Raw genomic sequence first — 23,370 nt, forward strand, 5'->3', positions numbered from 1 at the left:
GAAGGTTAGAAAGAGCCAATGTGAATATCCCTGGCCAACGCCTGGTGAGTGCAAAATGCTGGCACCACTTCATCGCTCTCAGCATCACATAGGTGCCTGGTGGCCTCTCTGGAGCCAGAGGACCTGACATAGCCAGCAGCTCCTGCACCAGCACAGCCTCCAAAGGCCACACCACAACGTGGTGGGGCGCAAGCCACCATCCAAACCTGGTCACAGAGGTGGTCCATCCCTGTTCTACCACATGTGGTTCAGCCAGTGGCTTCTTCAGCCAGGATGTGTGTCTGAGACCAGAGGTCTTACTGCCTATGTCCAGCTGCTTCCCAGGTCTCCTCAGCCACCTCCTGGGTGGACCTGGACCATCACCACGTACCTCTAAGACACCTGACAGCCAGCTCTACACCCTGGCATCAGGGGTGAAAGCAACAGCCCAGTTGGTTTCTCCACTGACAGCTTTCATTCAAAATCAGGACCAAACCTTCAGCTCCAAAAGCTTCCAGCTCAATTCGATCCCAAGGCCGAGGTGGATGCCACAGCTGCAACTTGGGTTTACATTTCCACACCGCAGCCTTTCATCTTTGCTCCCAGGGTATGTCTCTGTACATGTGCCAAATCCCTCCGTGTCCTGCATTTTAAAGGCTTCGGTCCTTCCTCTGGCATCTCACTCACAGGAGGCAGGGAATGAGAGCCCGGTCCAGCCACTGCATTTAAGGCTTCCTATTGTACCTACCCCGGAAACCTCTTATCCCACACTGGTGAACAACAAAAGCAGAATATTCCTGCCTGCTGGAGCTGAGAAAAAGCTGTAACTCTTTCCTCTGCCTAGAGACGAGATACTCCTAGGTGGAGAAGATGGGGCCGAGCTCCCACAAGATGCTGAGCCCCAAGATGCTGAGCCAAGCTAATGGGCTCCCTCTTACCTCAATCCCTTTCCACAAGTCAATTAAACTCATTCATCCTGCAGAAATTTAGGGATTTTGGGGGTAAAGTCAGTTTTCTGGTGGGTTAATGGGCTGAACTGCTAAAAACAGGGTCACCTCACCAGGAGCAAAAGCACATAGCTAAGGTGTTTAGAAACCACCTCCATGAACCTCATTCCCTAGAGGTCACTGTTAGTATTTCCTCTCCAGAATCTCTCCCTGTTGCTATTCAGCCCCCTAAACAGTGCTTGCTCTCAGCATCACAAATGATTGCCATGAGCAATGTCACCTGTAGACACCTACTGACTCATATGGTGTATCTACAGCTTCTTGTCTGGTCATCAACCACACCACAACAGACAGTGTGGCTGAACGGCAGCACTCCTCCACCTCTTTAGCTCTTTCTGAAGCTTAGCTCAGCACTAGGACATTGGTACCTACCTGCCTCACACCAAAGATGCCTCTCCTACTGGCAAGTACTCTCCTGACTTTGACACTGGCACAGGGTGCCCAGGGAAGCTGTGGCTGCCTCATCCCTGGCAGTGTTCAAGGCCAGGTTGGACGCAGGGGCTTGGAGCAACCTGCTCTAGTGGAAGGTGTCCCTGCCCATGGCAGGGGTTGGAGCTGGATGAGCTTTAAGGTCCCTTCCAACACAAACCAGCCTGGGATTCTGATTCTATGACTTACGCTCTCAGCAGAGATGCTGCCATCAAGACAGCGTCTTGATGTTTGGTTGCCACCAAACACATTTACCTCCATTACCTTTTCCAAGGCTGCCTAAGTGTTTAACAAGCAAAAAGCTAATTTCTCAAAGTTTCTGCTGTAAGAAGTTGGTCGAGTCACTCTACAATCTGCAATGCAGTAAGCTTGAAAGACAGAGAACAAATTTACTGCCAACTCCTACACCCCACAGAGAGCACCCACTGCCCGCCAGCACTTCAGCAAACCTGAGACTTGTAGTAAAAGCCCAAAAGCCACATCTAGTGCGCCATGGGGGGAATACAGAGCAGATCCCCAGTAACGAGGATCTGCAACAGCAGGTTTTTAAATAAAAGGTCAACTTAGAAGGAAAGCAAGAGCCAAGGGCCAAACCCAGCCAGGAGTCCACTGGGGGATGTTCCTTCTTCATCCCAACAGCACTCATCGTTATAATCTTGAGGGTGTAAAACACAAAGGTGTCAGTACTCCATTGCCTTCACCAGGAAGCAACTCAGTATTTCGGAGAAGGTGGCTAAAAAGGCTCTTTACACCAAATATAGTCCAGAGGCCAGCTTGTCCTTCAAGGATAACACCCACCCTCCTCCAATCCTGCAGATGAGCAGGAAAGCTCAAAAGAGAGGGATTATGCAATGTAACTACAGTGTAAAAGAAATGATTCAGCCTCTTTTCAGACCTTCTGCCACCTCGTAGCGGGCTTGTGACAGGCAGTTGGGAGGACGATGGGCTCCGTGGGCTGCCAACAGCCGGCACTGCTCACCAACTGCTGCTCCAGCCCACTGCTTCACACAGTGGAAAAACCCCACGTACACACTCCCTGCACCAGCACCGGCACCACCCGCCCTGCTTGGCCCATCGCTGCGACAGCACCGGCCAGGCTTCCATTCGCTGCTAACAAACAGGTCTGTAAGACCCTGGCTGCGAAGAGATTAGCAGAGAATAAAAAAATAACCCAAACCCCAAAGCAGATCTCAAGGCACCTTAACGCACACAGCAAGAGCTCGAGGTTAAACGGCAAAGGGAGCTGAGTGCTGTGCTCCTCTACAAACTGGCCACCGCATTCACCCTCTTGCTGGAGCGGTGCTTTGAACATGTATTAAGAGGCTATCAGATGTCCCCAAGAGCCGTACCAATCAAGCTGCAAGCAGTGATAATTGCTAATGAATGTTCCCTTCACTTTGTTTTCACCATCCCTCGTCTCCCATCCCCAGCTCATCACCACCAGAAATAGCAGCGGGCTGCCAGCCTCCTCACTCCACAGCCCACAGTAAAAGAGCAAAGGAGGGGACAAGCCAGCTTGGAGCCACGGAGCCAGGAACCCACCTTCTCTGACATTTGAGAGAAACAGAAAATCCTGCTCATTTTTTCCCCTCTCTCCAATCTGTTGAAGTAAATCTTTTTGTCGTGATTTGGGTACAGCCTGCAGCGGGATGCGGGGGCCATGCGGTGTTCAGGACCCTCAGTTCATCCCAATTCCATCTCAGGACAGGGAAAAACAAAACATGGAGAAGGACTGTCCCGAGCCCCTCAAGTTCTTCACCCCTGCCCAATAAGCTGCATTTGCTTGAACCCGAGTGGTGTGCACTGAAGGCAGGGGAATAGAAAGACCTGAAGGCAAACATGCCAGGGGGGAGCCAAACCATCACTAATGGGATGAGCTCTGCTCCGGCGCATCCAAGGAAGGAACAAAGCCACCGCGTGCACCGGAGCAGCAGCCCTGCACAGCACAAAGCCACACGCTCCCTGGCAGCTTCGCTACCGACCTTTCAAGACCATCTTGTGCTCTCAATAAGCTCTCCAGACACAAAAGGAGACAAGCAAAGGCGGTGCAAGAGACCAAATGCTACCACTGGGCGGGAACGGCCCGGCATTTTGCACATGCTGGCCTCAGAGCCCTGCAATGCAGCCTGAGCTCTCCTCCACTCTGCTTGCCGACGGAGCCAAGTGCGCCAGCACACATTCCCGGCGCGTAACCCAGTGAGCCGGAGCACGGCGCAGAATTGCACGCTGGAACCTGTAGTCCCTCAGTGCGAGGCTGCCATCCTCTCCATCTTGCAGCTGCTGAGGGGTGGCCCTGGGGCACCAGCACCGAGCAGCAAGGAGGTGGTTGAGTTGTTCTGCAAGGTTAATAATGGAAAGGGTTGAATCATTTTCCTGGCGTGCCTCCTCAGTGAACAACAGGGGAAATACAGCTGCTCTGCCAAGCAGCACCGGGCCAAGACACCAGCTCCAGCCTTCATTTCCCTGCTGCTCTCCAAGAGCTCCGAAATAAAAGAGGCAGCACTGGAAAGCAACACTGTCTGGAAAGAATAAAAGCAAGTGGAGCCCATGTGTTGGCAAGAGAGCTCCCTGTAAAATGCATTCAAAGGGAAAAAAATCATCTTGGCAGCAACAGCATCTCCTCTGAAAGAGCAGGGCTGCCCTAACCAGCAGAGGCAATAAATCAGCCTTCCCCAGCAGGCAAAAACATGCACAGGGCTCTTCCCTGGGTGGTGTGAGAAGCCCCTTGGACACGTGCAAGGGAGAACAGCAGAATGGGAGGCATCCCCAGGGGGCAGGCACAACTTCCTTCACCCCGTTTTCATGGTGATTTGTGGGAGAGGCGGATCTGTTCTTCTTTCATGCCTCATAAGCTTCATAGCAGTCAGAACAAAGTAACAGGTAATTAACTACTAAACAGCCATTTTCTCCTCCTCTCCGGGGGGAAATCGCTCACCATCCAGCTAGAAAATGTTTCTTTAGTGGTTTGCAAAAGGGAAAAGAAAGTTGGGAGTTTCTGGCAAGCACCAAGAGTGCCACAGCCAAAAAGGAACATTTGTGACAATGCCTGCAACACGGACACATGGATGCAGGAGAAATGGAGCCACCACAAAATGAGAAAGATGATGCTTATCCAGTTGTGGGTGCTGCAAACTCCCCAATTCCAGTAAGGCAGCACCAGCAGTAACACTGGTTCCAGTGCCTGATGCTCAGTCACGAGCTCTGTGGTCCACCTGCAGGTAGGAGTTATTAGTATCAGAGGGAAAAAAAACCCAACATTCGTCTCACAGCCCGCAGGATCAGCCTTTAGGAACCACTGTGTCCATGCCACCTCCATCCTTGTTGCTTTTCCAAGGAGCATGGCATTGAAGCATCATTTCCCCATCTGCTGTTCTACCAGAGTAGTTTCCATCAGCCCACTAGCAGGACATTCACTTTGGGGGATCACCTGGCCGATTTTCCCAATCCTGAAGTGCTCCAGGGCATGTTCACCCAAAGAGGGCAACTGACTGGCAAGAGGAGCCATAGCCTTAGCCAGGAGTCTCAGGTTTGCCACTGCACTGTGTCACCTTCTGACTCAGACCTCTAGCACTGCAGAGCACCAAGTGCTTCACTTCAAGGTCTGATCTCCCTCACAACATGGTCTGGCATCACACTCAACTCTGAGCACATTTTGAAGCACCACCTTTTAAGGTCTCATTCCCTCTGCCATGGCACAGGCCAACCAGCCTTTGGTCAAAGAGAAACAACATTTTCCTAAACAGAAACCCCAAAGCAGATCCAACTTTCTAGAAACGCCAAATCTTCTAGCCTGAGGCAGAAGCATCCTTGTGCAGCCCTGTGTAGATGCACCCAAGGCACTCTTCTCACAGAACACCACATGGATGCAGAGGAGATGCTCCATGGAGGCTGGGTTAGAACAGGGGTATGTGTTGATGTGCAATCCAAATCAACACAACGGGCAAAAAGGAAAGAGAGCAGGATCACAAAGAAACACAAACAAAAGCCAGCAGCCAAACTTCTGTTTGAAAGCCTGTCAGGTCTAGACTGCAACGTGTGAGGAAGGAACAGCTCGAAACCACAGCTGCTAATGGTTATGGATTTGGCAATCAAAATGTCTTTGTTAAAAAAAAAAAAGTTAACTGCTTTACTATTGAGGTTACAAACCGCAGCCTTGATGCATTGTTGCAGTCAACATCCTCCCCGCTGCTTTTGAGAGCTTACATCTGCTGCTGGCAGATCCTGTGCTGGCACAGGCACCCTTCATGAGGATGCACAAGGAATTCTGCTAGCCTGCCTTCCTTTCCCCTTTGTCCCACAGCAATGCCTCTCAGCCCTTGCCTGCTCTGCCCCTCGCATGCTGTTACACACCCAGATCCAGGCACAGCAGGCTGGGATCACCGCAGGATCCTTCCCCCAGCTGGTTGGATCCACCTGGTGGGTGTTCTCCGCCTCCCAGCCTTGAGCCCAGCTCTTGTCATGTTCCTATACCACAAGCTGTACTTTGATTCAAAGGGCAGAGGAAGCAATTAAAACATAGTAAAAACAATACTGGTACTTTGAAATGTAGATTCAATATTCAAACCTGTGCTGGTGAACTCAGATTTTAAATGCTGAGCAGAATGCCAAAGCTCCAGTCCACAGGAAGAGTGGAGGACTCAGTGGTGCTGGCAAACACGGGGCACACGCTGCACTGCCCTGATCTCCCTGAACTGGCCTGGCAGGAGCCACCAACACCCTCCTGCAGCTCCAACGCCAGCCTGAGGAAAACCCTAGCAGCAGTGTGAGAACGACTCGAGATGTTTATAAAGTGCCTGACGGCCGTCAGGAAAAACTACATGAACTTGGAAAAATACTTGGTAGTGTTCTAAGGTCAGCTGGAAGAGCCACTTTCATTCTCCTGTGCCCAAGGATGCAGGAGGCAGCACTAACCCCAGCTGCGCTAACCCCGCCACTGCACTCTCTGTTGGGACCTGGCAATGAGGAAGGAAGAGGCCATGGGGATCAGGAGACAAGGTGAAATCAGGGCACCTGCTTCTGGCTTGAGCAGCTTGCAGCACCTGCACCCTCCTAGATACAGACAGACAGAGAGTTTCAATCCGCTTCGCAATGTCCCTGCAGAAGCGACAGCTGCAAAGCACAGGGGTAAAATGGCAGAGCCAAGCGCAGCAGGTGATGGAGATCAGCTGAACCCTGGACAAACCCCAGCTCTCGGGAGCACAGCCCAGCACTGACAAGGCACCTGCATCCCTGTCCTGCTTCACTTGGGCAGCCGCCATTCCCCACGCTGGCCCTCGCTGCTACTCCCCGAGGAGTGACGCTGCTTCCAGCTACTGATTCAATCCCACCAACGGGATGGGATTTCTCACAGCCTGACACGCAGCAGAGCTGGGACACGCATCCCCGCAACCGGTTTGTTTGGGGTTATGAAATCGGTGACGTGCCAGAGACAGCTTAAGCAAGTGTGGTCCTTGGGCACTTGCATGTTTACCACAGTTGGTTATATTTTGTTGCTGCCAGCTCCCCTGCCATTTGGGGTCTCCTCCTCAGGGGTGGTCACAGCTCAACCTGTTGGAGCTACAACCAGATGGTGACAGTGTGAGGCACGTGATAGGCAGCCAGGCTTGAGGTTGGTCTTATCTAAGCCTTGGTTTCAGGATTCAAGCACCAAGAAGGTGGCAAGTACCAGTGACCACACCTGAGAGAAGGGGAAAAACCTCGCAGATCACTGCCTAGTTTGCTGAAATTGTAGCAGAGGCTAAGTCCACAGTCAGCATTAATTAAGTTATATGCTCCAGCCTTGGCTTCGCTTTTTCCCTAGGGTCTAGGAAACCAGAGGAGAGGGCAAGCTCGCCTCTATCATTCGATTTCTTTGGCATGTTAATGCATTCCTAAATTAATCATCATCAAGTGACAATCTCTCCTTCATCTTAACAGGCTGAGCAGTGGCCTCAGTAAACCTGCTGGCTTATGCAAGGCAGCTGGAGCCTTAGCAGAGCCTCTGATGAAAACCAAAGCACTTCACATCAGGAAAAACTCCCCCAGCTCTTACTGTCTATAATCCAAACCAGCTGCCTGCCTGCTCTGCTCTGCTCTGCTCTGCTCCTAGAACCATGAACCAAGGGCTTTGTGAGAAGCCAAATAAAGGGATGCATCACCCTGCAAGCCAGGCTAAGGCCTAATACTACTTGATCTGGCATCAGGCTCCAGGCAAAAGACAAATTCAGCTTAGGAGAATTTAGGGACCTGTAAAGTTCAAAGGCCTTTCATTGGTTTCAATCATTAACAGCCACCTAGATTGCTGCAGAAGGAAGTATATCTGATCTAGCCTTCAAAACCCTCGGCTGAGGTACAGTAACTAAGCCTCAGGAATGAAAAGGTAAATACCCCATTGTGGGGGGGGCAAGTGAAGGTGCCAGGGCAGCCACAGCAGCACACAAACACACGTTTGTCTCACTCAGAGCCTGCACTAGGAAACATTTACTTTAGGGACAAGGTCCTCATAAAAAGTGTCTATGTATTTACACCATTCTTCGAAGTCCACGTCAATTTATATGTTTGTGTTTCTCCCTCTCATTAACTTCTTCCTTAGGAAAATATGACCGTTGGGCTATTGTTCCTTTATTTGGAGAGAATCTAAACAGGCACCTTCTGGAGTCTAAATATAGAAAAATTCTACCCTGCTTCACTCCTGCTCAAGAATTTAAAGCAAGTTCTCCACTCTTGGCACCTCAGTCTCTTCTTATTTTACTGTTATTTTCACTGGACAGGGAAGAGAAGGACAAGAGATTAAACACAAATTTTCTGAGAGGGAAAGATGATAGTTGTTTAAATGATAGTTGCAATCTCATGGTACAAAAATAGCTTAGATGTGTTCCCTTGTGCAGATTTAGGACATTAAGTGAGCACCTAGAAATGAAAACTAAACACTTTACTCCTGTCAAACACAATTACCCAATATTTCAGCCCCAGATAATGGCTACAACTACATATTGGCATGTGTGTATGCCTGCATTCAAGATAAGTCCAAACACACCTATCAGCTACCAAACTAGCAGCAGCGGAAATGTTCTTTTTCCAGTTAAAGTAATAGTCTCTCAGATCAAAGTCATCTGCAAAATGAACACGGACTTCAGAGCACATTAAAAGGGAATAAATGTAAATACTTCCCTGCTTGGTTTAGCCTCCTGCCAAGCCCTGCCTGCACCATCCCGTGTTTCCCCAGTGAGTGCTGCTGAAGTCACCAACACCTCATGCAGGAAAAGAAAGGCAGCTCCTTGCTCGGCTCGAGGTGTTGGTGATGTCAGGCCCAGAGCAAGGAAAAGCCGTCATCAATGCTCAGATCTCAGCAGGGGGAAAATAAACCCAAAGATTCCAGGTCACCTTTAGCGCCAAGAAGCAAAACAAAGGGATCATTCTGGTCTCCAGCATGGCTTTTTGGGTGGCTGCCATGAAGAGAAGGAAACGAGCCCAGAAGGCGCTCCCAGGAGGTGCAAGATGTGCAAAGCTCAACTGGAAATACTGAGATTTAAGAGCCACACGGAGGGAGCTCCTGGCACCAGCCAACCCCCTGCCCACAGCAGCAGGGCTGCATTCAGAAAGTGGCTTTTGCTTCAGTCCCTGGGAGCAAAGCAGGTGACACTTGATACCTGGAGTGGGCTTTCCTACCTGACAATGTCTTCTGCTCCTAGAGCAGCTTCAATCCAAAGATCGCAGCTTTTAGCAGTAAAATTAGGTGTAAATAATCTCTGACGGGCTTTATTTTCCATGTAGGAAAGAGACCCAGAGGAACAGATTTAACTAGTTCATGCAATAAGTAGCACAACTGGGATTAGGGCAATGGCATCTGTTTTGATGCTGATTTTAATGACAAGGATGTCTCTTCCCTGCTTTTTCTGCTCTGTGCCAGCTACCACATACATGATTCTGTTCTGTCATCACTTCTCACATGGCCCTGAAGATCTGCAAACCACTTCAACAATGTCTGCTGGTCTTCAAGCACTGTACGTGGGGCAGAGCTGCAAGATCCCTCCAAAGGGGTTACGCAAGGCCAGGCCTACATGTCCAGTAATACCAGGGATAAATAACCAGTCCCTGATAACAACATAAGCTGTTGGGTAAGGACTCAGCCTGAGCCTGCTGCATCTGGCAAAACGGAGCATTGCTGCTTCAGTTTGCTTCCTTGAGCACAAGTGTTAAACAAAAAGATATATTACATGAGGATTATGATAGAAAAATACCAGCAGGGTGCCACTAACATCCTCATTAGCAACCTGAGAGAGAATGCAAACAGCACGGAAATGAGATCTGCAGACAGTGCTGAACAGGGAGTTGGTGACAGCATCAAAAGGACTGAGAAATAATAGAGAAGTCATGAGAGGGACAGAGCAGGAAGAGTCTCCCTTCCCTATGGGAAGGAATAGTCACAAGAGTCATAACAGACTTCTGTGGCTGCTGCACCATCACAGGACAGTGAGCAAGACAGGGAAGTGTTTCATCTGTGGGTGGTGGGAATAATCTGCAGATGTGGCTTGTCCTGCACTTGTGGAATAATTTCTTCCAGAACAAGCTTCAGGTATGAGCTGGTGAAGACAAGTGTGAGGCAAAGCACAGTGATTGAAAAGAGTGGTATTTGTATGCAAAACCTCTCCCTCTCCCCCTGAGCTAGGAGTTGTCCTTGTACCCCAAGAAACGCTGGATTATACTGCTGACAAGTGGCTTTGGTGCTGGTTGCTGATGAACCTGGGCTGAATCACCAGTGTGAGCAACTGGGATTTCCTCGTCCAGTGTGATCCAACTCAGATTTCTGAGCTGTCACTGCAACGCTTTTTCACCTTGCTAGCACTGCAGTTAAATGAATCTCAGCTTCTTTCAGATGCACTTGCTGCTCATGATAGTCCATAAACACACATTTCCTCATAAACTAACTTCAGAAAGAGGCTCAGATCTCAGAGTTCAATCTTGCCAGCTAGGGAAATGAACACTACCTAAAGCAATCCTGGGGGGAAAATGGACAAAACCACTGTAAAAAGGCAAAAAATGAGAAATTATAAATAGTTTGCAATATGGAAGAAGCAAAAAGCCAGTGAAATATAAAACAGGATTTGCCATGACACTGAGAATAAGCTAATCTCTCACCTATAGGTGTAATAACAGTGCTCCTGGAAGACACTGCTCTTCCTCCAGTGCCTTTGTGGCCAGGCAGTGCCAGCAGACTGGGAGGCATTTGCAGAGAACATAGCTCCTTGTGAGGGTCCTCCATGGGAGGATTAAAAACTGGTCACCTACAGCGCAATTCCCAGATTGGAAGAAGCTGTCACAGCCATTTTACCAGTGCCTGGAGAATGTATCCACAAAGAGGAGGAATTGTTCCCGACAGAAACGTACTTGTGAGAGACCAAGGTGTACTTTTCCACCTCTGGTACAGACAGCAGAAGAAGGCTGAGAATGTCTATTGAAGACCAAATGGAAAATGAGTAGATGCTACAGAAGAAAATCCCTACGCTGGCCCCAGGGTCCTCTCCTCTCTCCAGAGGCTTGCTCCATACAAGGCCAAATACTCCACTAGATTTCATTGTACTCCAGTCCCAAAGCTCCCTCTGCTGCTCATACTCCAACCTCTCCCCTTTCCACCCTAGACTGGAGACACCACCTCGTCAGAAATACTCTTTTCATCTCTAGTTTCCAGGCATCTATCCATGCTAAAAAACCTCACAGGGCTTGGGAAAGCCAGGAGAGCACTTCATGAGAAGGAGTCCTCAGGTGCTGGTGCCTCTCCAACCCTTCATGGCAAGAAGATGCTCATCAGCCTGGGGGATTCCGTCTCACAAGATGGTCTCAGTTCACTCTCAAGCCCTGCATGGTCTGGTCATTCCTATCAGACCAAACCTGAGCTGTACAGGGACAGTGAAGTGAAGAGGTATGAAACAGCATCAGAAACAGCTGTGTTGTGCTTGGTGTTACCCCCAGGTAAATCCATACCAGCTATCCCCAATGTCATCCTCCATGTGTCCAGAATTGGCTTCCAAGAGGAGTTGCTCTATGCATTTCCTGGGCTGAATTATCCAGGATCATCCTTCCTTCCCTTTTCAAAGATTGATGTAATAGCCACCTTTCTACAGTTACCAGGGTCCTCTCCTAATCTCCACAACCTTTCCAAGGTAAGAGTGGCCTCACAAAGACATCTGCCACACTCTCAGCACATCAGCATGCACACCATCAGCACCTATGGACTTGCATGGGTTGAGATTTCTCAAAAGACTCCCAATTCTCTCTCCCTTCACTACAGGTAGTCCCTCTCCTCCTTGAACTCTGCCTCTGGGCATGAGATCTCTGGAAGATCTTGCTGTTGAAGCCTGAGGCGAAGAAGGCCTCAATACCTGTCTCTAGTCACCAAATCTCCTGCCTCATTCAGAAAAAGGCCACTTAAATGTCACTTGAGGAGTCTTGATCCTCAGCAATCTGCAGCTGTCCCTCCTTCCCTTTATCTAGGGGCTCTGATGTCCCTTCTGCAGGGTCTCCATGAAGCCCCTGCAGTTCTTCCGTCTATCCTCCCTGCTGTAAGGGTGCTCACCTCCTCTCACAGCTCCTGCTCCTGGTGACTCTGCCCCAGCCAGAGCACAGCTCTCACCAGTGAGGCCACTGTGACCTCCAGCTCCAGGAAGAAGCACTGGGCAGCTCCAGCAGCTACAGACCTAGATGCCTCTGCTTGGACCAAGCACCCTCCCTCATACCAGGGTACTTGATCCTGCTTTGGAAGCCACATCCAGGTAACATGTAAACTCCCAAGTTTCCCAAAGGAGGATGAAAACCAGAAATACAACATAAATGCTTTGCAGGGCCCTGTCCTCCTCAGTCAAGCACAGCCACAGCATCCTGGTGCACGTCCATCTGTGCAGCAAGGGGAGTAATGGCTGCCCCAAGCCCTTGCAGCACTGGTTTACTTAAACAGGCACAAATCCGCATTGAAAAGGGTTTCAGAGTATGAGAGGAACTAGTTTCAACGCAACACCACCCAAGAGGCTGACGATGGATTTAGTCTGTATTAGCCACTGCACCCTTTCACCACTGCTGAAATGCATTTTCTCAGTACGTTTTCTTTCCAGGCACACAAGACCACACAGTGGTTGTGTCTTCTCCCAACACAAGTCTAAAATCTCCATTCACTGCCTTCTGCAGAGCATCTCATGGAGGCAAGTTACACTGCTTAAAAGCTGCTGGCTAATCACTGCTTATAAAGGTTTGTTTGCTGTACTCACCTGCTCACTAAATTGCTCTTGTGATAAGCAATCGGTCACGTCCACACAGCCCAGGAGGCATCCCGAGGGATAATCACTTGGAAATTCCACATCTGCAGCAAAAGAAACATCTCTTCAGGGGTTCCACATCACCACATACATAGCTGGGGTCTACTAACCCCAGATGCCCTTCCCTCTCCTCCACACATTTCTACTTTTTTAGGCACAAGGAGACATACACCCATTTTAACACCCCGTCGTTCCTTATCCAGCTCAGGATCTTCACCATGACAGGACTAAGTTTGGGAGATTTCATTATATAAACACCTTTCCCTGCTTAGCTTCTGACGGAGGAACAGAGTGTGGGAAGAGCTCCTTGCTCTGATGAGGGGGCAGACAATCCTGCTGCATGACATTTAAACTGGGTGATGCACAGAAACACCACACGAACAGGTGCAGAGTGCAGCCACCAGCATCCTCCTGCCCACATGAGAGAACAACATCTTCCTGAGGACCTGCAGCTTTTCAATCCTGATTTCCACAAGGTCAAAATCCATGGAAAGCCTTTAACATCTCTGTAAGCAGACTGAAGCAGAAGCCACTGCACATGCACGCAAGCACATGCTCGACTGCTTGTTCCTCTGCTGCTGCAGAAGTCAGATGCCGTTCAACAGGGCTTGTGCTTGGAGTATGTGACCAGCAGCAGGATGAAGTTAAACACTGCCACCAGACCCATGTGGCTGATGACATGCAGAAAGGATGAAGGGAATTTAAAGAACAGAAAGTTATAAAGCAAAGCAGCAATAACTGCTCAGCAGAGAGGCCTTTCTGACACTGCTCATTACGTGGCTCAATGTACCAATAATACAAAGATCCAAGGAGAGAAGTTCACCTTTTTGGAGCAGCATCCTGTAGGTGGTCTCCAGTTCAGAGATTTCCTGAGGGGAAGGTCTTTTAGCAGTAGCTGCAATCCACAACCGCCCTCTATGAGAGGTGTACCAGGTCCTGCCCTCCACCCTAGAGGACAAAGGAGAATTTAGGACTTAAATTTCAGCAGAAATCACCCACATGGACAGGTTTCTCAATCAGATGTTTCACTAATGCACTTTGCCCTGACTATTTCAACACAAAGCAACGTGTCAGTGAAAAGCTGAGATGGGCAACAAATAATGCCACAAGCAGAGCATGTCCTCATGGGTTCAGAGCAACAGCAAAGGACATCAATCCCCTGCAAGCACAGCAGTATGCCAGACACATCCATGGGGCAATCTGCTCATGCAATACCCTGACAAGCTCAAAAGTTCTGCGCGATAAGAACATGTATAAGAAAGCAGTCATTCGCTGCAGCTCCTGGGCTCCCAGAACAGGTGCTGCAGCTGTACTGGGGCAGCCAACAGCATCCCCACACCACCTGGATGCAAAGCCAGGCACAGGAAGATTTACTTTAGCTTGGGAAGTCTTTAGCTTGGGAAGTGAAAAAGCTTTGCTCCCTAGAATGGAAAATTCTATGAAGGAAAGGGAAAAAAAAAAAGGTTATTCTATATGAATAGTAGGAAAGGTGAATTAACATGCCAGGGATGCTGGGAGGAAGGACCTACTCTTTGTAACCTGATTCTGGAGGGGAAAGTAGTAGCAAGGGGTGTGTGCACATGTGGTTGCGTTTCTTAAACAAAGCCTGGTGCTGCTGTTGGCTTCTTTACGACAGTCAAAAAGACCAGCAGAACATGTCACATCTTCAGCTTCTCTGCCTGTCCAATTCCAGAAGGGTACATCCCAACTGTAGTGCAGAAATCTCAGCCTCTAATTTACCCACTGTGAGGAAACTTGTACCTTCCAGGTTAGCTACTCTCCTGAAAAATGGCTCCACCAGCTTCCCACACCAGAAGTGCACTGGAGGAGGAAGCACAGCTTCCAAATGGGAGCTCTCAATAGGTATCAGAAGCTGTCCCCTGAGGAACACAACTTGCCATCTCACCTATAAAGCAAGAGCTGACCAGGACACATCACAGCTCAGGCCACCCCTTTACCTTTTAATTCCTCTTACAAGCAAGGAAGCCCAAGGCTGGTGCATGCTGAGGCACCAACCATCATCTGAGATCTCCTGCAGCTCTCGATCCTGAATCCGCAACCTGTTCCGCTCGGAGCCAGGCTCATTTCCAGCGTCCATGGAATGGATGGGTTTCCTGTGTGGGAGCAAACCAGTTTGGTCCACCCACTTCAGAGTGTTCAAAAGAAACAAGAAAGATGTTAGCACCACTCTAGGAACAACATATATCAAGTGTAAATCCTATTTGATGTTTTCCATTATTTTAGGACAGAGGTATTAACTCTTATTGGGATCATTTTTCCTTCCCTGCAAACCTACTCTGCTTCTATGCCATGCTGGGCAGTAGGAAAAGCAAGGTCATGCTCTGCTCCATGAGGCTTCTCCTTTCTATGCATCACAGCTGCACTATGGATTTAAAGAATAAAGAACTTCTAACTATCTAATCCAAATCTCCCCCCTGTCACTTTAAAGCCATTCCCTCTTGTCCTATCCCTACCTGCCCTTATAAAAAGCCCCTCTCCAGATTTCTTGTAGGCCCCCTTTAGGCACCGGAAGGCTCAGAGAGCCTGAGATATATAAATAATTCTGAAAAAGTCACACAACCTTAGGCTGAGGTTAAAATTCTTAAAAATTCTTCCACGTTCCTGAAAGGGAGGCAGGAGACTAAAACTCGGATAAACCAAGAGCAGGGAACAGAGCAGGGCACTGGCAAACCTTGTTTGTTCCCAACTCAGACGGCTAACAGGGATCTCAGACACAGGGGAGGACAGAGGTACTACAGCCATTCCAGAATTCACAATTCTTATGCTCAACTCTCCCAGAGTTAGCTGTTACTCCAGAATAAATCATTCAACCCACACTGACCAAAGGAGCGGGCTGAAGAAGACGGGGATTCACTAGAACTCCAGGACCCAGAGTTGTCTTTGCTTCCGGGATCCTGGCTAGCTTGCTCAGCGTGCCATGATTCATGGCTTCGATGGTTTCATCCAGCCTGCAAGCGCAAAAAGAGACATGAAAATTCCTCCCAGCAATATCCCCCTTCTCCCCACACAAACATGCCTGACCCAAAGCATTTTTTTACCACCTCCCCTAATTACACAATCTCCTCACTCGGTCTGATTCCCAGTTTGAACAGTCACTCTTCTCTACCACAGAAACTCAGCTTGCTTTGAATTTGAGGTGAATTGGTTCTGCAGGGATCAGCCTTCTGCAACATCTCTTTCCAGGGCAGCTTTATCTTTAACAGACACACCAGCTACTGAAACCCTGTGCAAGCCCCTCACACTGGGGCTTAGCAGAGGGTCCCAGCAGAACTGTACTGAAAGAGACGATACACTGCAAGCCAGAAAGACCCTCAAGGAAGAAAAGAACCCAAACCTGCTCCCTCGCATCAGAGGCGCCCTTCAGGGGATTGGCTCCCTCAGCTTTCCTTACACTTGCTCTCCCAGATTCAGCCAGACCCTGTCACCTCTGGCTGTCACCTCCTTGCTCTCAGGCATGCCATGGTGCTCTCAGCTCTCACTCACTTGCTGTAGTACTCAGCCATGCTGTTGTCCTCCTCCAGGATCTGCCTGCCAGCGAAGTCGATGGTGATTTTCCTGGCAAGCCGAGAGGCGTGCCGCAGCTCCCGCAGCTCCTGCTCCCTCTTCTGGAGAGCTTCCCTCTCCTGCTTGGAGAGCCACTGACTGGAGTCGGTGGCAAAGTAATCTGATTCATCATCAATGACCTGGGTTCGGCGCACACTGGTGAGAAACAACCAGAGCAGCAGAAGATGAGCATGGTGGGACAGTGACATAGCACCAATTGCCCCAAACCTGCCCTCCTACCAGATCTTTTCTATTGTTGAGAGAGCGAGAGCTGGGCTGTCAGGGCCACAAAGCAAGAAATTAAGCCTCAAGAAGAGAAGGCTCCTGAAGGGGAGATCTTAGAGCAGCTCCAGTGCGTAAAGGGGCTCCAGGAAACCTGGAGAGGGGCTTTGGACAAGGGCCTGTACGGAAACGACAAGGGGAATGGCTTTAACTGGCCAGAGGGGAGACTGAGATGAGCTCTTAGGCAGAAGCTCTTCCCTGGGAGGGTGCTGAGGTACTGGCACAGGGTGCCCAGAGAAGCTGTGGCTGCCCCATCCCTGGCAGTGTTCAAGGCCAGCTTGGACACAGGGGCTTGGAGCAACCTGCTCTTAAGTGGAAGGTGTCCCTGTCCATGGCAGGGGTTGGAACTGGAGGAGCTTTAAGGTCCCTTCCAACTCAAACCAGTCTGGGATTCTATGATGATTCTATGAATTCCAAACAGGACCTATTTGAGGGGTTCACTCTTGTGCCATCAAACCCCAGCATTAGGGTGTCTGTAGCTACAGCCCAGGTTTTATAAGGAACTCTCCGACGTTTCTGTTGAAGGCAGCTTAGCCTGCCAGAGAATTTGTGCTATTTCACTGTAGTTTCATAGCTAGAATCTTACCTTGTCCTGTCAAACTCCAACAACTTGTCTTTGTGTTTCACAGCCATCTCCAGGCCTGCTTTGAGTCTGGCCTCTTGGCGAGGCAGTAAGTCTTTGCTTATGGCACCCAAATTCCCTGAACTTTCAGCACCTAAGATAGAAAACAAATCACAGCTCAACAGCCAGTTGTTTAAAGCCTGGTCTTGGCAGGCCTGGCTGAGGAAATGCCCCCTAAAACAAACACCATTTCAAGGGCTTTGCACCACGATCAGCACCTTTGCAAACCAGATTCAAGTCCCAATTTCTCCTCTAGCCTCTCTCACAGAGACCTTCCTCCAAAAAGGAGGAAACATTTGAATACTACAGTGACAATGTCCAGGTAGTGTTTAGAGAAAAGGTCTTGGTCTTTGATTCTCCTTCACCCTTTCCTAACAACTTGGGCAGTCTAAATTCTGCCCATCTCCAACCACAGACTCTGAGTCCTCTCCTAAAAGCCAAATTCTCTCCTAAGTGTAGTCACCTCCACAGAGAGATGCTTGGTGAGGACGGATCACTGACAAATGGCCAGTTAGCACAAAGCAAGCCTGTGTCTGCTGCTGTGTGTGCCTCTGCAAATGCAATCCTCCACCAAAGCACCTCAGCAGGTTTTCAGACCAGCTATTGTTAGTGAGGGAGAAATCCATTCCCAGTAACCATCTCCTCTTTCTTACCATTCCTGGCAAGGCACCAAACCCCAACAACCAAACAAAAGGGAACAAAAAACATAAAAGGTTTGCATCAAAGCCACAATGGAGCAAACCATTTCACAGAAGACATCCTGCAGGCTAACACCTTTCTTTCAGGGAAACAAAAAAGCCTGTGTTCCCGTCATACTGATCCAAGACAAACAGCTAATCACATTTCAGCTTTCACCTACACAGACAAGGCATAAAGCAAGGCCTGGCAGGGACAGAGTGGAAGAGCAATAAAATGAGTAAGAAAAGAAGATCCTGAAGTACATCGGGACAAACAGACCGACCTGTGATCAGCTGTTACTCTCAAGCACTTACAGGACCTCCTGCCACCCCAGCAGCTCTAAAGGGAAGCTGACACCAAGACCCAGAGTAAATATTTCCCCAGTTCTTCAGCAAAGTGCATTTTCCAAACCAAGAACACTGTGACCTTGGCTATATTTCAGCTAAACTCAGACAAGCATCCCCATAACACACAGGTCTTCACAGCAAGACTGGGTATTATTTCCTTTTGCTTTCCTTGGCTTTGTTCCTATTTTTAGCTCCCCAGATAAGTGTTAGACAAGAAGAGTCATTAGAAAATATTAACCACCACCTCTCTAGACCCAGCAAATCAGATAGCAGCACTTCATCTTCCACAGCACACATTCCACATGAGACTTATCCTCATTTTCAAGGACTGCTACAATGATCCGGTTCATGTGATTGATTCAGGAATTCCTAATGAGCAGCCCTGGGGCCTCTGCGTAAGGACATTTTATGTTGTCATTTCACACTTGCAGTTGCCACCTCTGTTCCAAGTCCAGAAATGCTGCCGAGCTCTTGCAGAGAGGATACAAGGAACCGACTTCCCAGCCCTTCCCTTTTCTTTTAATGCCCACCACAGACACTGTGCAGCAATGAGGGGAAGTGGCTCAGTAAAGTCTGAAGGAAATAAAGTTCACAACTGTCCTGGCAATTCACATCCTAGAGAAACATTCAGGTGTCTGCTCCCAAGAAAGAATCACCTTTAGACTTTGCCAGCAATTCTTTATAATTTGGATGAATGGATCTAGACAATTTCCACACCAGGACACAGACACTCATTTCTGCACAACATCCAGGCAAACGTAGCGCTGGGAGGCAGAGGAGGGCCCCTGCTGATGTACAACTGATTGGATTCATTATATTACAGGTATGAAATTGCTACTGACCTGCCATGAGCTTCTTCAGCAACTTCTGGCTCTTATTTGAGTCCCGCTCAAGAATGTCCTGTTCTTCTTTAGTGCACACCTAAGGAAAAAAAAAGGAAATGAAGCCTTGAGAAGGACCCCACATGCTTGACCAGCTTCAGAGTCTGGGACAACAGCTCAGGGTAAGCTGCTTAAAACACCAGACTAGTCCACATCTCCCTCCCTTCAGTGTTATTCACGCACGGAGACTCCCAGCAATCCATGAGAAATGTACAGCTTGGTCCTTCTCAGTTCTGCGGGTGGGCATACTGCTAAGTGATCTGAACGGATAAGAAATGCACGCAGAACCTCCTGAGCAGACAACTAAACAAGAACACTAAACACAGAGGTCCTCCCTCTTGGCTGGCCACTTGGAGTTAAACAGATCCTTAAAAATAGCACAGAATCTGATTCCAAGCATTTTCTTCATCTAACCAATGTTTTCCTCTCTCCTGAAGTTAACCTTACTTAATCTGCTGTCACTGCCTTGCCCCCTTTCTCTAAGAGGTGCCCTTTCAACCAAACACAGGATGTAACAGGTATCCCAAATGATGTTCACCACATGTGTGGAAGGGAAGTCAGCACACCAGCTCTGGCTGCATCTCCTGCCCCTTACAAGTCTACAGGGGCTGTACCCAGGATGGGGCTGAAGCCTTGCATATGTTTTGGACATTGGTGTGATGCCCAGGACAGCCACAGCTGACTGTCATAAACCAGGCAGCTCCAAAGTGATGTAAAATATGAGGGAAACCTCTCCACTCTCTGATGGGGCACATCATAAAATAAACACAAAGTGACTCAAGACCACATCAGTTCTCCTTCCCCTAGAATGACATCGTAGAGGTTCTGCCCTGCCCAGCTTTAGAGCTTAGAGAACTTCGCCAGACAAACTTTGATCCAAGAGGCTAATTCAGCCCCATGCCATTTCAAAGGCCTGAGCAAACTACACGGTGTTCAAGCACAGCAAATAACCCCCTCCTTGTTACTAACCAGAGCTCCACAGAACAAGCAGAGCCCAGAGCCCTCCTGCTCGCAGACAATGCGCCCACAATCCAGGCAGTTGTTGATGAGCTTGTGCTTCTGGCCCAGGCACTCGCAGGCGTGTCGCCCAGGAAGCAGCACTGCCAGCTTGTCCTGCCCCTCCTTCGTGTACAGGCTGACGTATTTGGGCTTCTTCTTCGAGGAACTGCTCATGCTGCCAACTCCACTGCTGCTCTCCTGTGCCTGAGAATCAAACCGGGAAACAAACTGTATTTGCAGTGCATCACCGACAGCAAAGGGAAAGCACCAACCCTTGAGCAGGCTGGAATGGAACTTGGACGAGACCCCAGATTCAATGGAAAGACAAGCTTAGGCCTACCAGAAAAGGTCCAAGGTATCTAAACAAAGGAAGGACATAAGGACATTGCTGATCCATTCGATGTTTGCTGCCTCTGACAGCTAAAACTGCATGGGTTGAAGTGGCAGATGTGCCGATCAATTCACAGGTACTGAACAGCTGCAAACAGGAGCTCAGCTGTGCCCTGATTTACTTTCAAGGACTAAGGTTACAGCAAAGCCCCGTGTGTACCTTGGGTCAGGCTATGGGTCAGGGACTAAGCTTTGGGTCAGGCCCTAGTAGAGAAACTCTGATGAGAAACAAAGCAAAATACTGTAGACAGTGGCTGAATTAATCATCAAATAGTGGAATTCTCTGTCTTCTCCCTCAGACCTTACACCTTGATGGAAGAAACAACGGGCTCCTCCTCCCACCCAACATCTACAGCAGGTATGGCTGAGAAGTGAATGCTTGAGAAGTTAATTGCAGGAATTAATTACAGCACAGAAATCATTCCAGGGGAACAGAAGAAATTCAACTGCTCCCATTGCTCTAGCAATACTCAAAACCAGATGCTTTGAGAAATAAGCACAACACCTCCAGGCACAAACCTGTCTCGTAACACTAGATGAGGCTGGTTTCAGCCCTGGACTGCCCACCAGCCACAGCCACAAGGACCAGGAGCTGTGGTCCCTTATCTATTCCAGCAAGCAGCACTACAAGATAAATGCACTCTCTGGCCTTTAGTTGCCAAATCTTTGACGCACTTGAAAACCCCCTTGCACTGCAAGCGCAGCTTTTCTTTACCTCTCCTCTCCAGTGTCTCTCAACAATAGAAAGGAGGGTTTCTCAGAAAGCCTATCCAATAAAACCTGTTTTCATCCACCACAGAACAATAACTCATGTTCTCTGCCTGCTGCACACCTCAGCAAGCAGTGCTCTATGCCTCATGTTGCTTTTCTCCATGCTGGTGCTGCACTGTGGCACAAGGACACCTCTTGTCCTGACTCGTTTTGCCTGCTCTCAGTAGCAGCAGGTATTGGTCTAGTGACAAGCAGATGCAGCATTCCCACCCCTCACAGTTCTGCCCAATGGCTTTTCTGCCACTGCCAGATTAAAATGCTACTGTTGGGGGAAAAAAAAACCCAACAACAAAAGCAGATAAAGCGACTGTGATCAGCAAACCTTGCAGAGTGTTCCCGATTTTATACATATATTTCAGTTAACTTAGAAGATAACTACAACGAAGTAGACCATTATTGCCCCTTTTTACACTCCAGTTCAAAATAGGTGTTTTTTTGTCTTACAAAAAAATACTTCCACAAACAGTTCAAGCATGTTGAAATCATAAAGTTCAAAAAGGCCAAGTGCAAGATCCTGCCCCTGGGTCAGGCAAATCCCCAGCACAAACACAGGCTGCGGGAGATTGGATGGAGCAGCCCTGAGGAGAAGGACTTGAACGCATTAGTGAGGAGAAGCTCCCCATAACCTGTGTGTGCACGTGTGAGCCCAAACCCCCACCGTGTGCTGGGCTGCACCCCCAGACCGTGAGCAGCAGGTCAGGGAGAGGATTCTCCCCCTCTGCTGTGCTCTGGGGAGACCTTCCCTGCAGCCCTGATCCAGCTCTGGGGCAACAGCACAAGAGGGATGTGGAGCTGCTGGAGCGAGGTCAGAGGAGGCCATGGAGCTGCTGTGAGGGCTGGAGCAGCTCTGCTCTGGAGCCAGGCTGAGAGAGCTGGGCTGGGGCAGCCTGGAGAAGAGAAGGCTCTGAAGGGGAGACCTCAGAGCAGCTCCAGTGCCTAAAGGGGCTCCAGGAAACCTGGAGAGGGGCTTTGGACAAGGGCCTGGAGGGACAGGACAAGGGGAATGGCTTTAACATGACAGAGGGGAGACTGAGATGAGCTCTGAGGCAGAAGATCTTCCCTGTGAGGGTGCTGAGGTGCTGGCACAGGGTGCCCAGAGAAGCTGTGGCTGCCCCATCCCTGGCAGTGTTCAAGGCCAGGTTGGACACAGGGGCTTGGAGCAATCTGCTCCAGTGGAAGGTGTCTCTGCCCGTGACAGGGGGTTGGGACTGGGTGAGCTCTAACGTCCCTTCCAATATAAACCATTCCATGACTCTATGACCCTATGTTAGCATTTGATATTACCTTTCCCTGCAGCCCAGGCTCAATGCACCCTCAGCCCCCAGCCACACACAGCCTGTCCTCAAGTACCAAACACACTCACCTTGGCCAGGTCGAGCGGGGTTTTTACCTCCTCTGCATGTGCGCTCGGCTCTGTGTTGGCAGGTGCCTCCTGCTTGTTCCTTCCTTTGCGTTTACCCTTTTTCACTTGGTCTCCAGCCTGAGGCATTTCTGAAGTCTCTGGAAGCATGTGTAAGCACAAGAAAGGGTGAGTACCAGCAAGAGAAAGATGTCCACTAACTCTTACATGGTGAATGAAATGGGCTTTACACCATCACAACGGACAGAAATAGGAGCAGGCATGAGCATTTGTGACATCTAATTGTTTATAAATGGAATAACTGAGTGAAGCTTATTTGAGACTTCAATTCCTTCCTCCCCATACTACTCACCATCCCTTTTCCGATATGCCAGCACAGGCTCGAGTGGCAACTGTGAGCATTTCCTCCACCGGGCCAGCAGCTCTTCCACAAACTGACTCTTCTCCCCATCAGTCCCCTGGATGAGGTCAACAATGTACTCCCGGATCTCATCCTCGTTTGTTATTGACAAGATGTACCTGTGAGAGGCGAAGATGGAGAAAAACCGGCAAAGGGGCTTCCTATCTGAGGAAAGCAACAGTCTAATTGCACACATATGCAACTTAAGTTTCTCTTTTCTGTAGAGACCATGGTATGAAATGGGTTTATGAGTAAAATTTTAAGAGACACATGCTTTGGAAAATCTCTTGTGGCTGTTCCACTGCAAATTAATCATGAGGTGTATTACTGGAATGGCTTTAATTTGACAGGAATGGCTTTAACCTGCCAGAGGGGA

General features: G+C 49.2%; 1 protein-coding gene across 1 annotated transcript in view; it reads right to left on the bottom strand.

The window, feature by feature from the left end:
• TRIP4 (thyroid hormone receptor interactor 4) overlaps window positions 1–23,113 on the bottom strand; it is a gene marked incomplete at its 5' end in the record, with an annotated part of 29,496 nt that extends 6,383 nt beyond the window's left edge. The window contains 10 exons of the mRNA XM_010023223.1: window positions 12,653–12,744; window positions 13,524–13,648; window positions 14,659–14,846; window positions 15,543–15,669; window positions 16,205–16,420; window positions 17,133–17,262; window positions 19,036–19,114; window positions 20,044–20,277; window positions 22,598–22,734; window positions 22,947–23,113. Of these exons, the coding sequence (XP_010021525.1) occupies window positions 12,653–12,744; window positions 13,524–13,648; window positions 14,659–14,846; window positions 15,543–15,669; window positions 16,205–16,420; window positions 17,133–17,262; window positions 19,036–19,114; window positions 20,044–20,277; window positions 22,598–22,734; window positions 22,947–23,113 (1,495 nt within the window). The remainder of the gene's footprint in view (window positions 1–12,652; window positions 12,745–13,523; window positions 13,649–14,658; window positions 14,847–15,542; window positions 15,670–16,204; window positions 16,421–17,132; window positions 17,263–19,035; window positions 19,115–20,043; window positions 20,278–22,597; window positions 22,735–22,946) is intronic.
• Window positions 23,114–23,370: the final 257 nt, after the last annotated feature.

The sequence above is a fragment of the Nestor notabilis genome, unplaced genomic scaffold (assembly GCF_000696875.1).
Source record: "Nestor notabilis isolate BGI_N333 unplaced genomic scaffold, ASM69687v1 scaffold14031, whole genome shotgun sequence".
In the NCBI taxonomy this organism is placed as follows: domain Eukaryota; kingdom Metazoa; phylum Chordata; class Aves; order Psittaciformes; family Psittacidae; genus Nestor; species Nestor notabilis.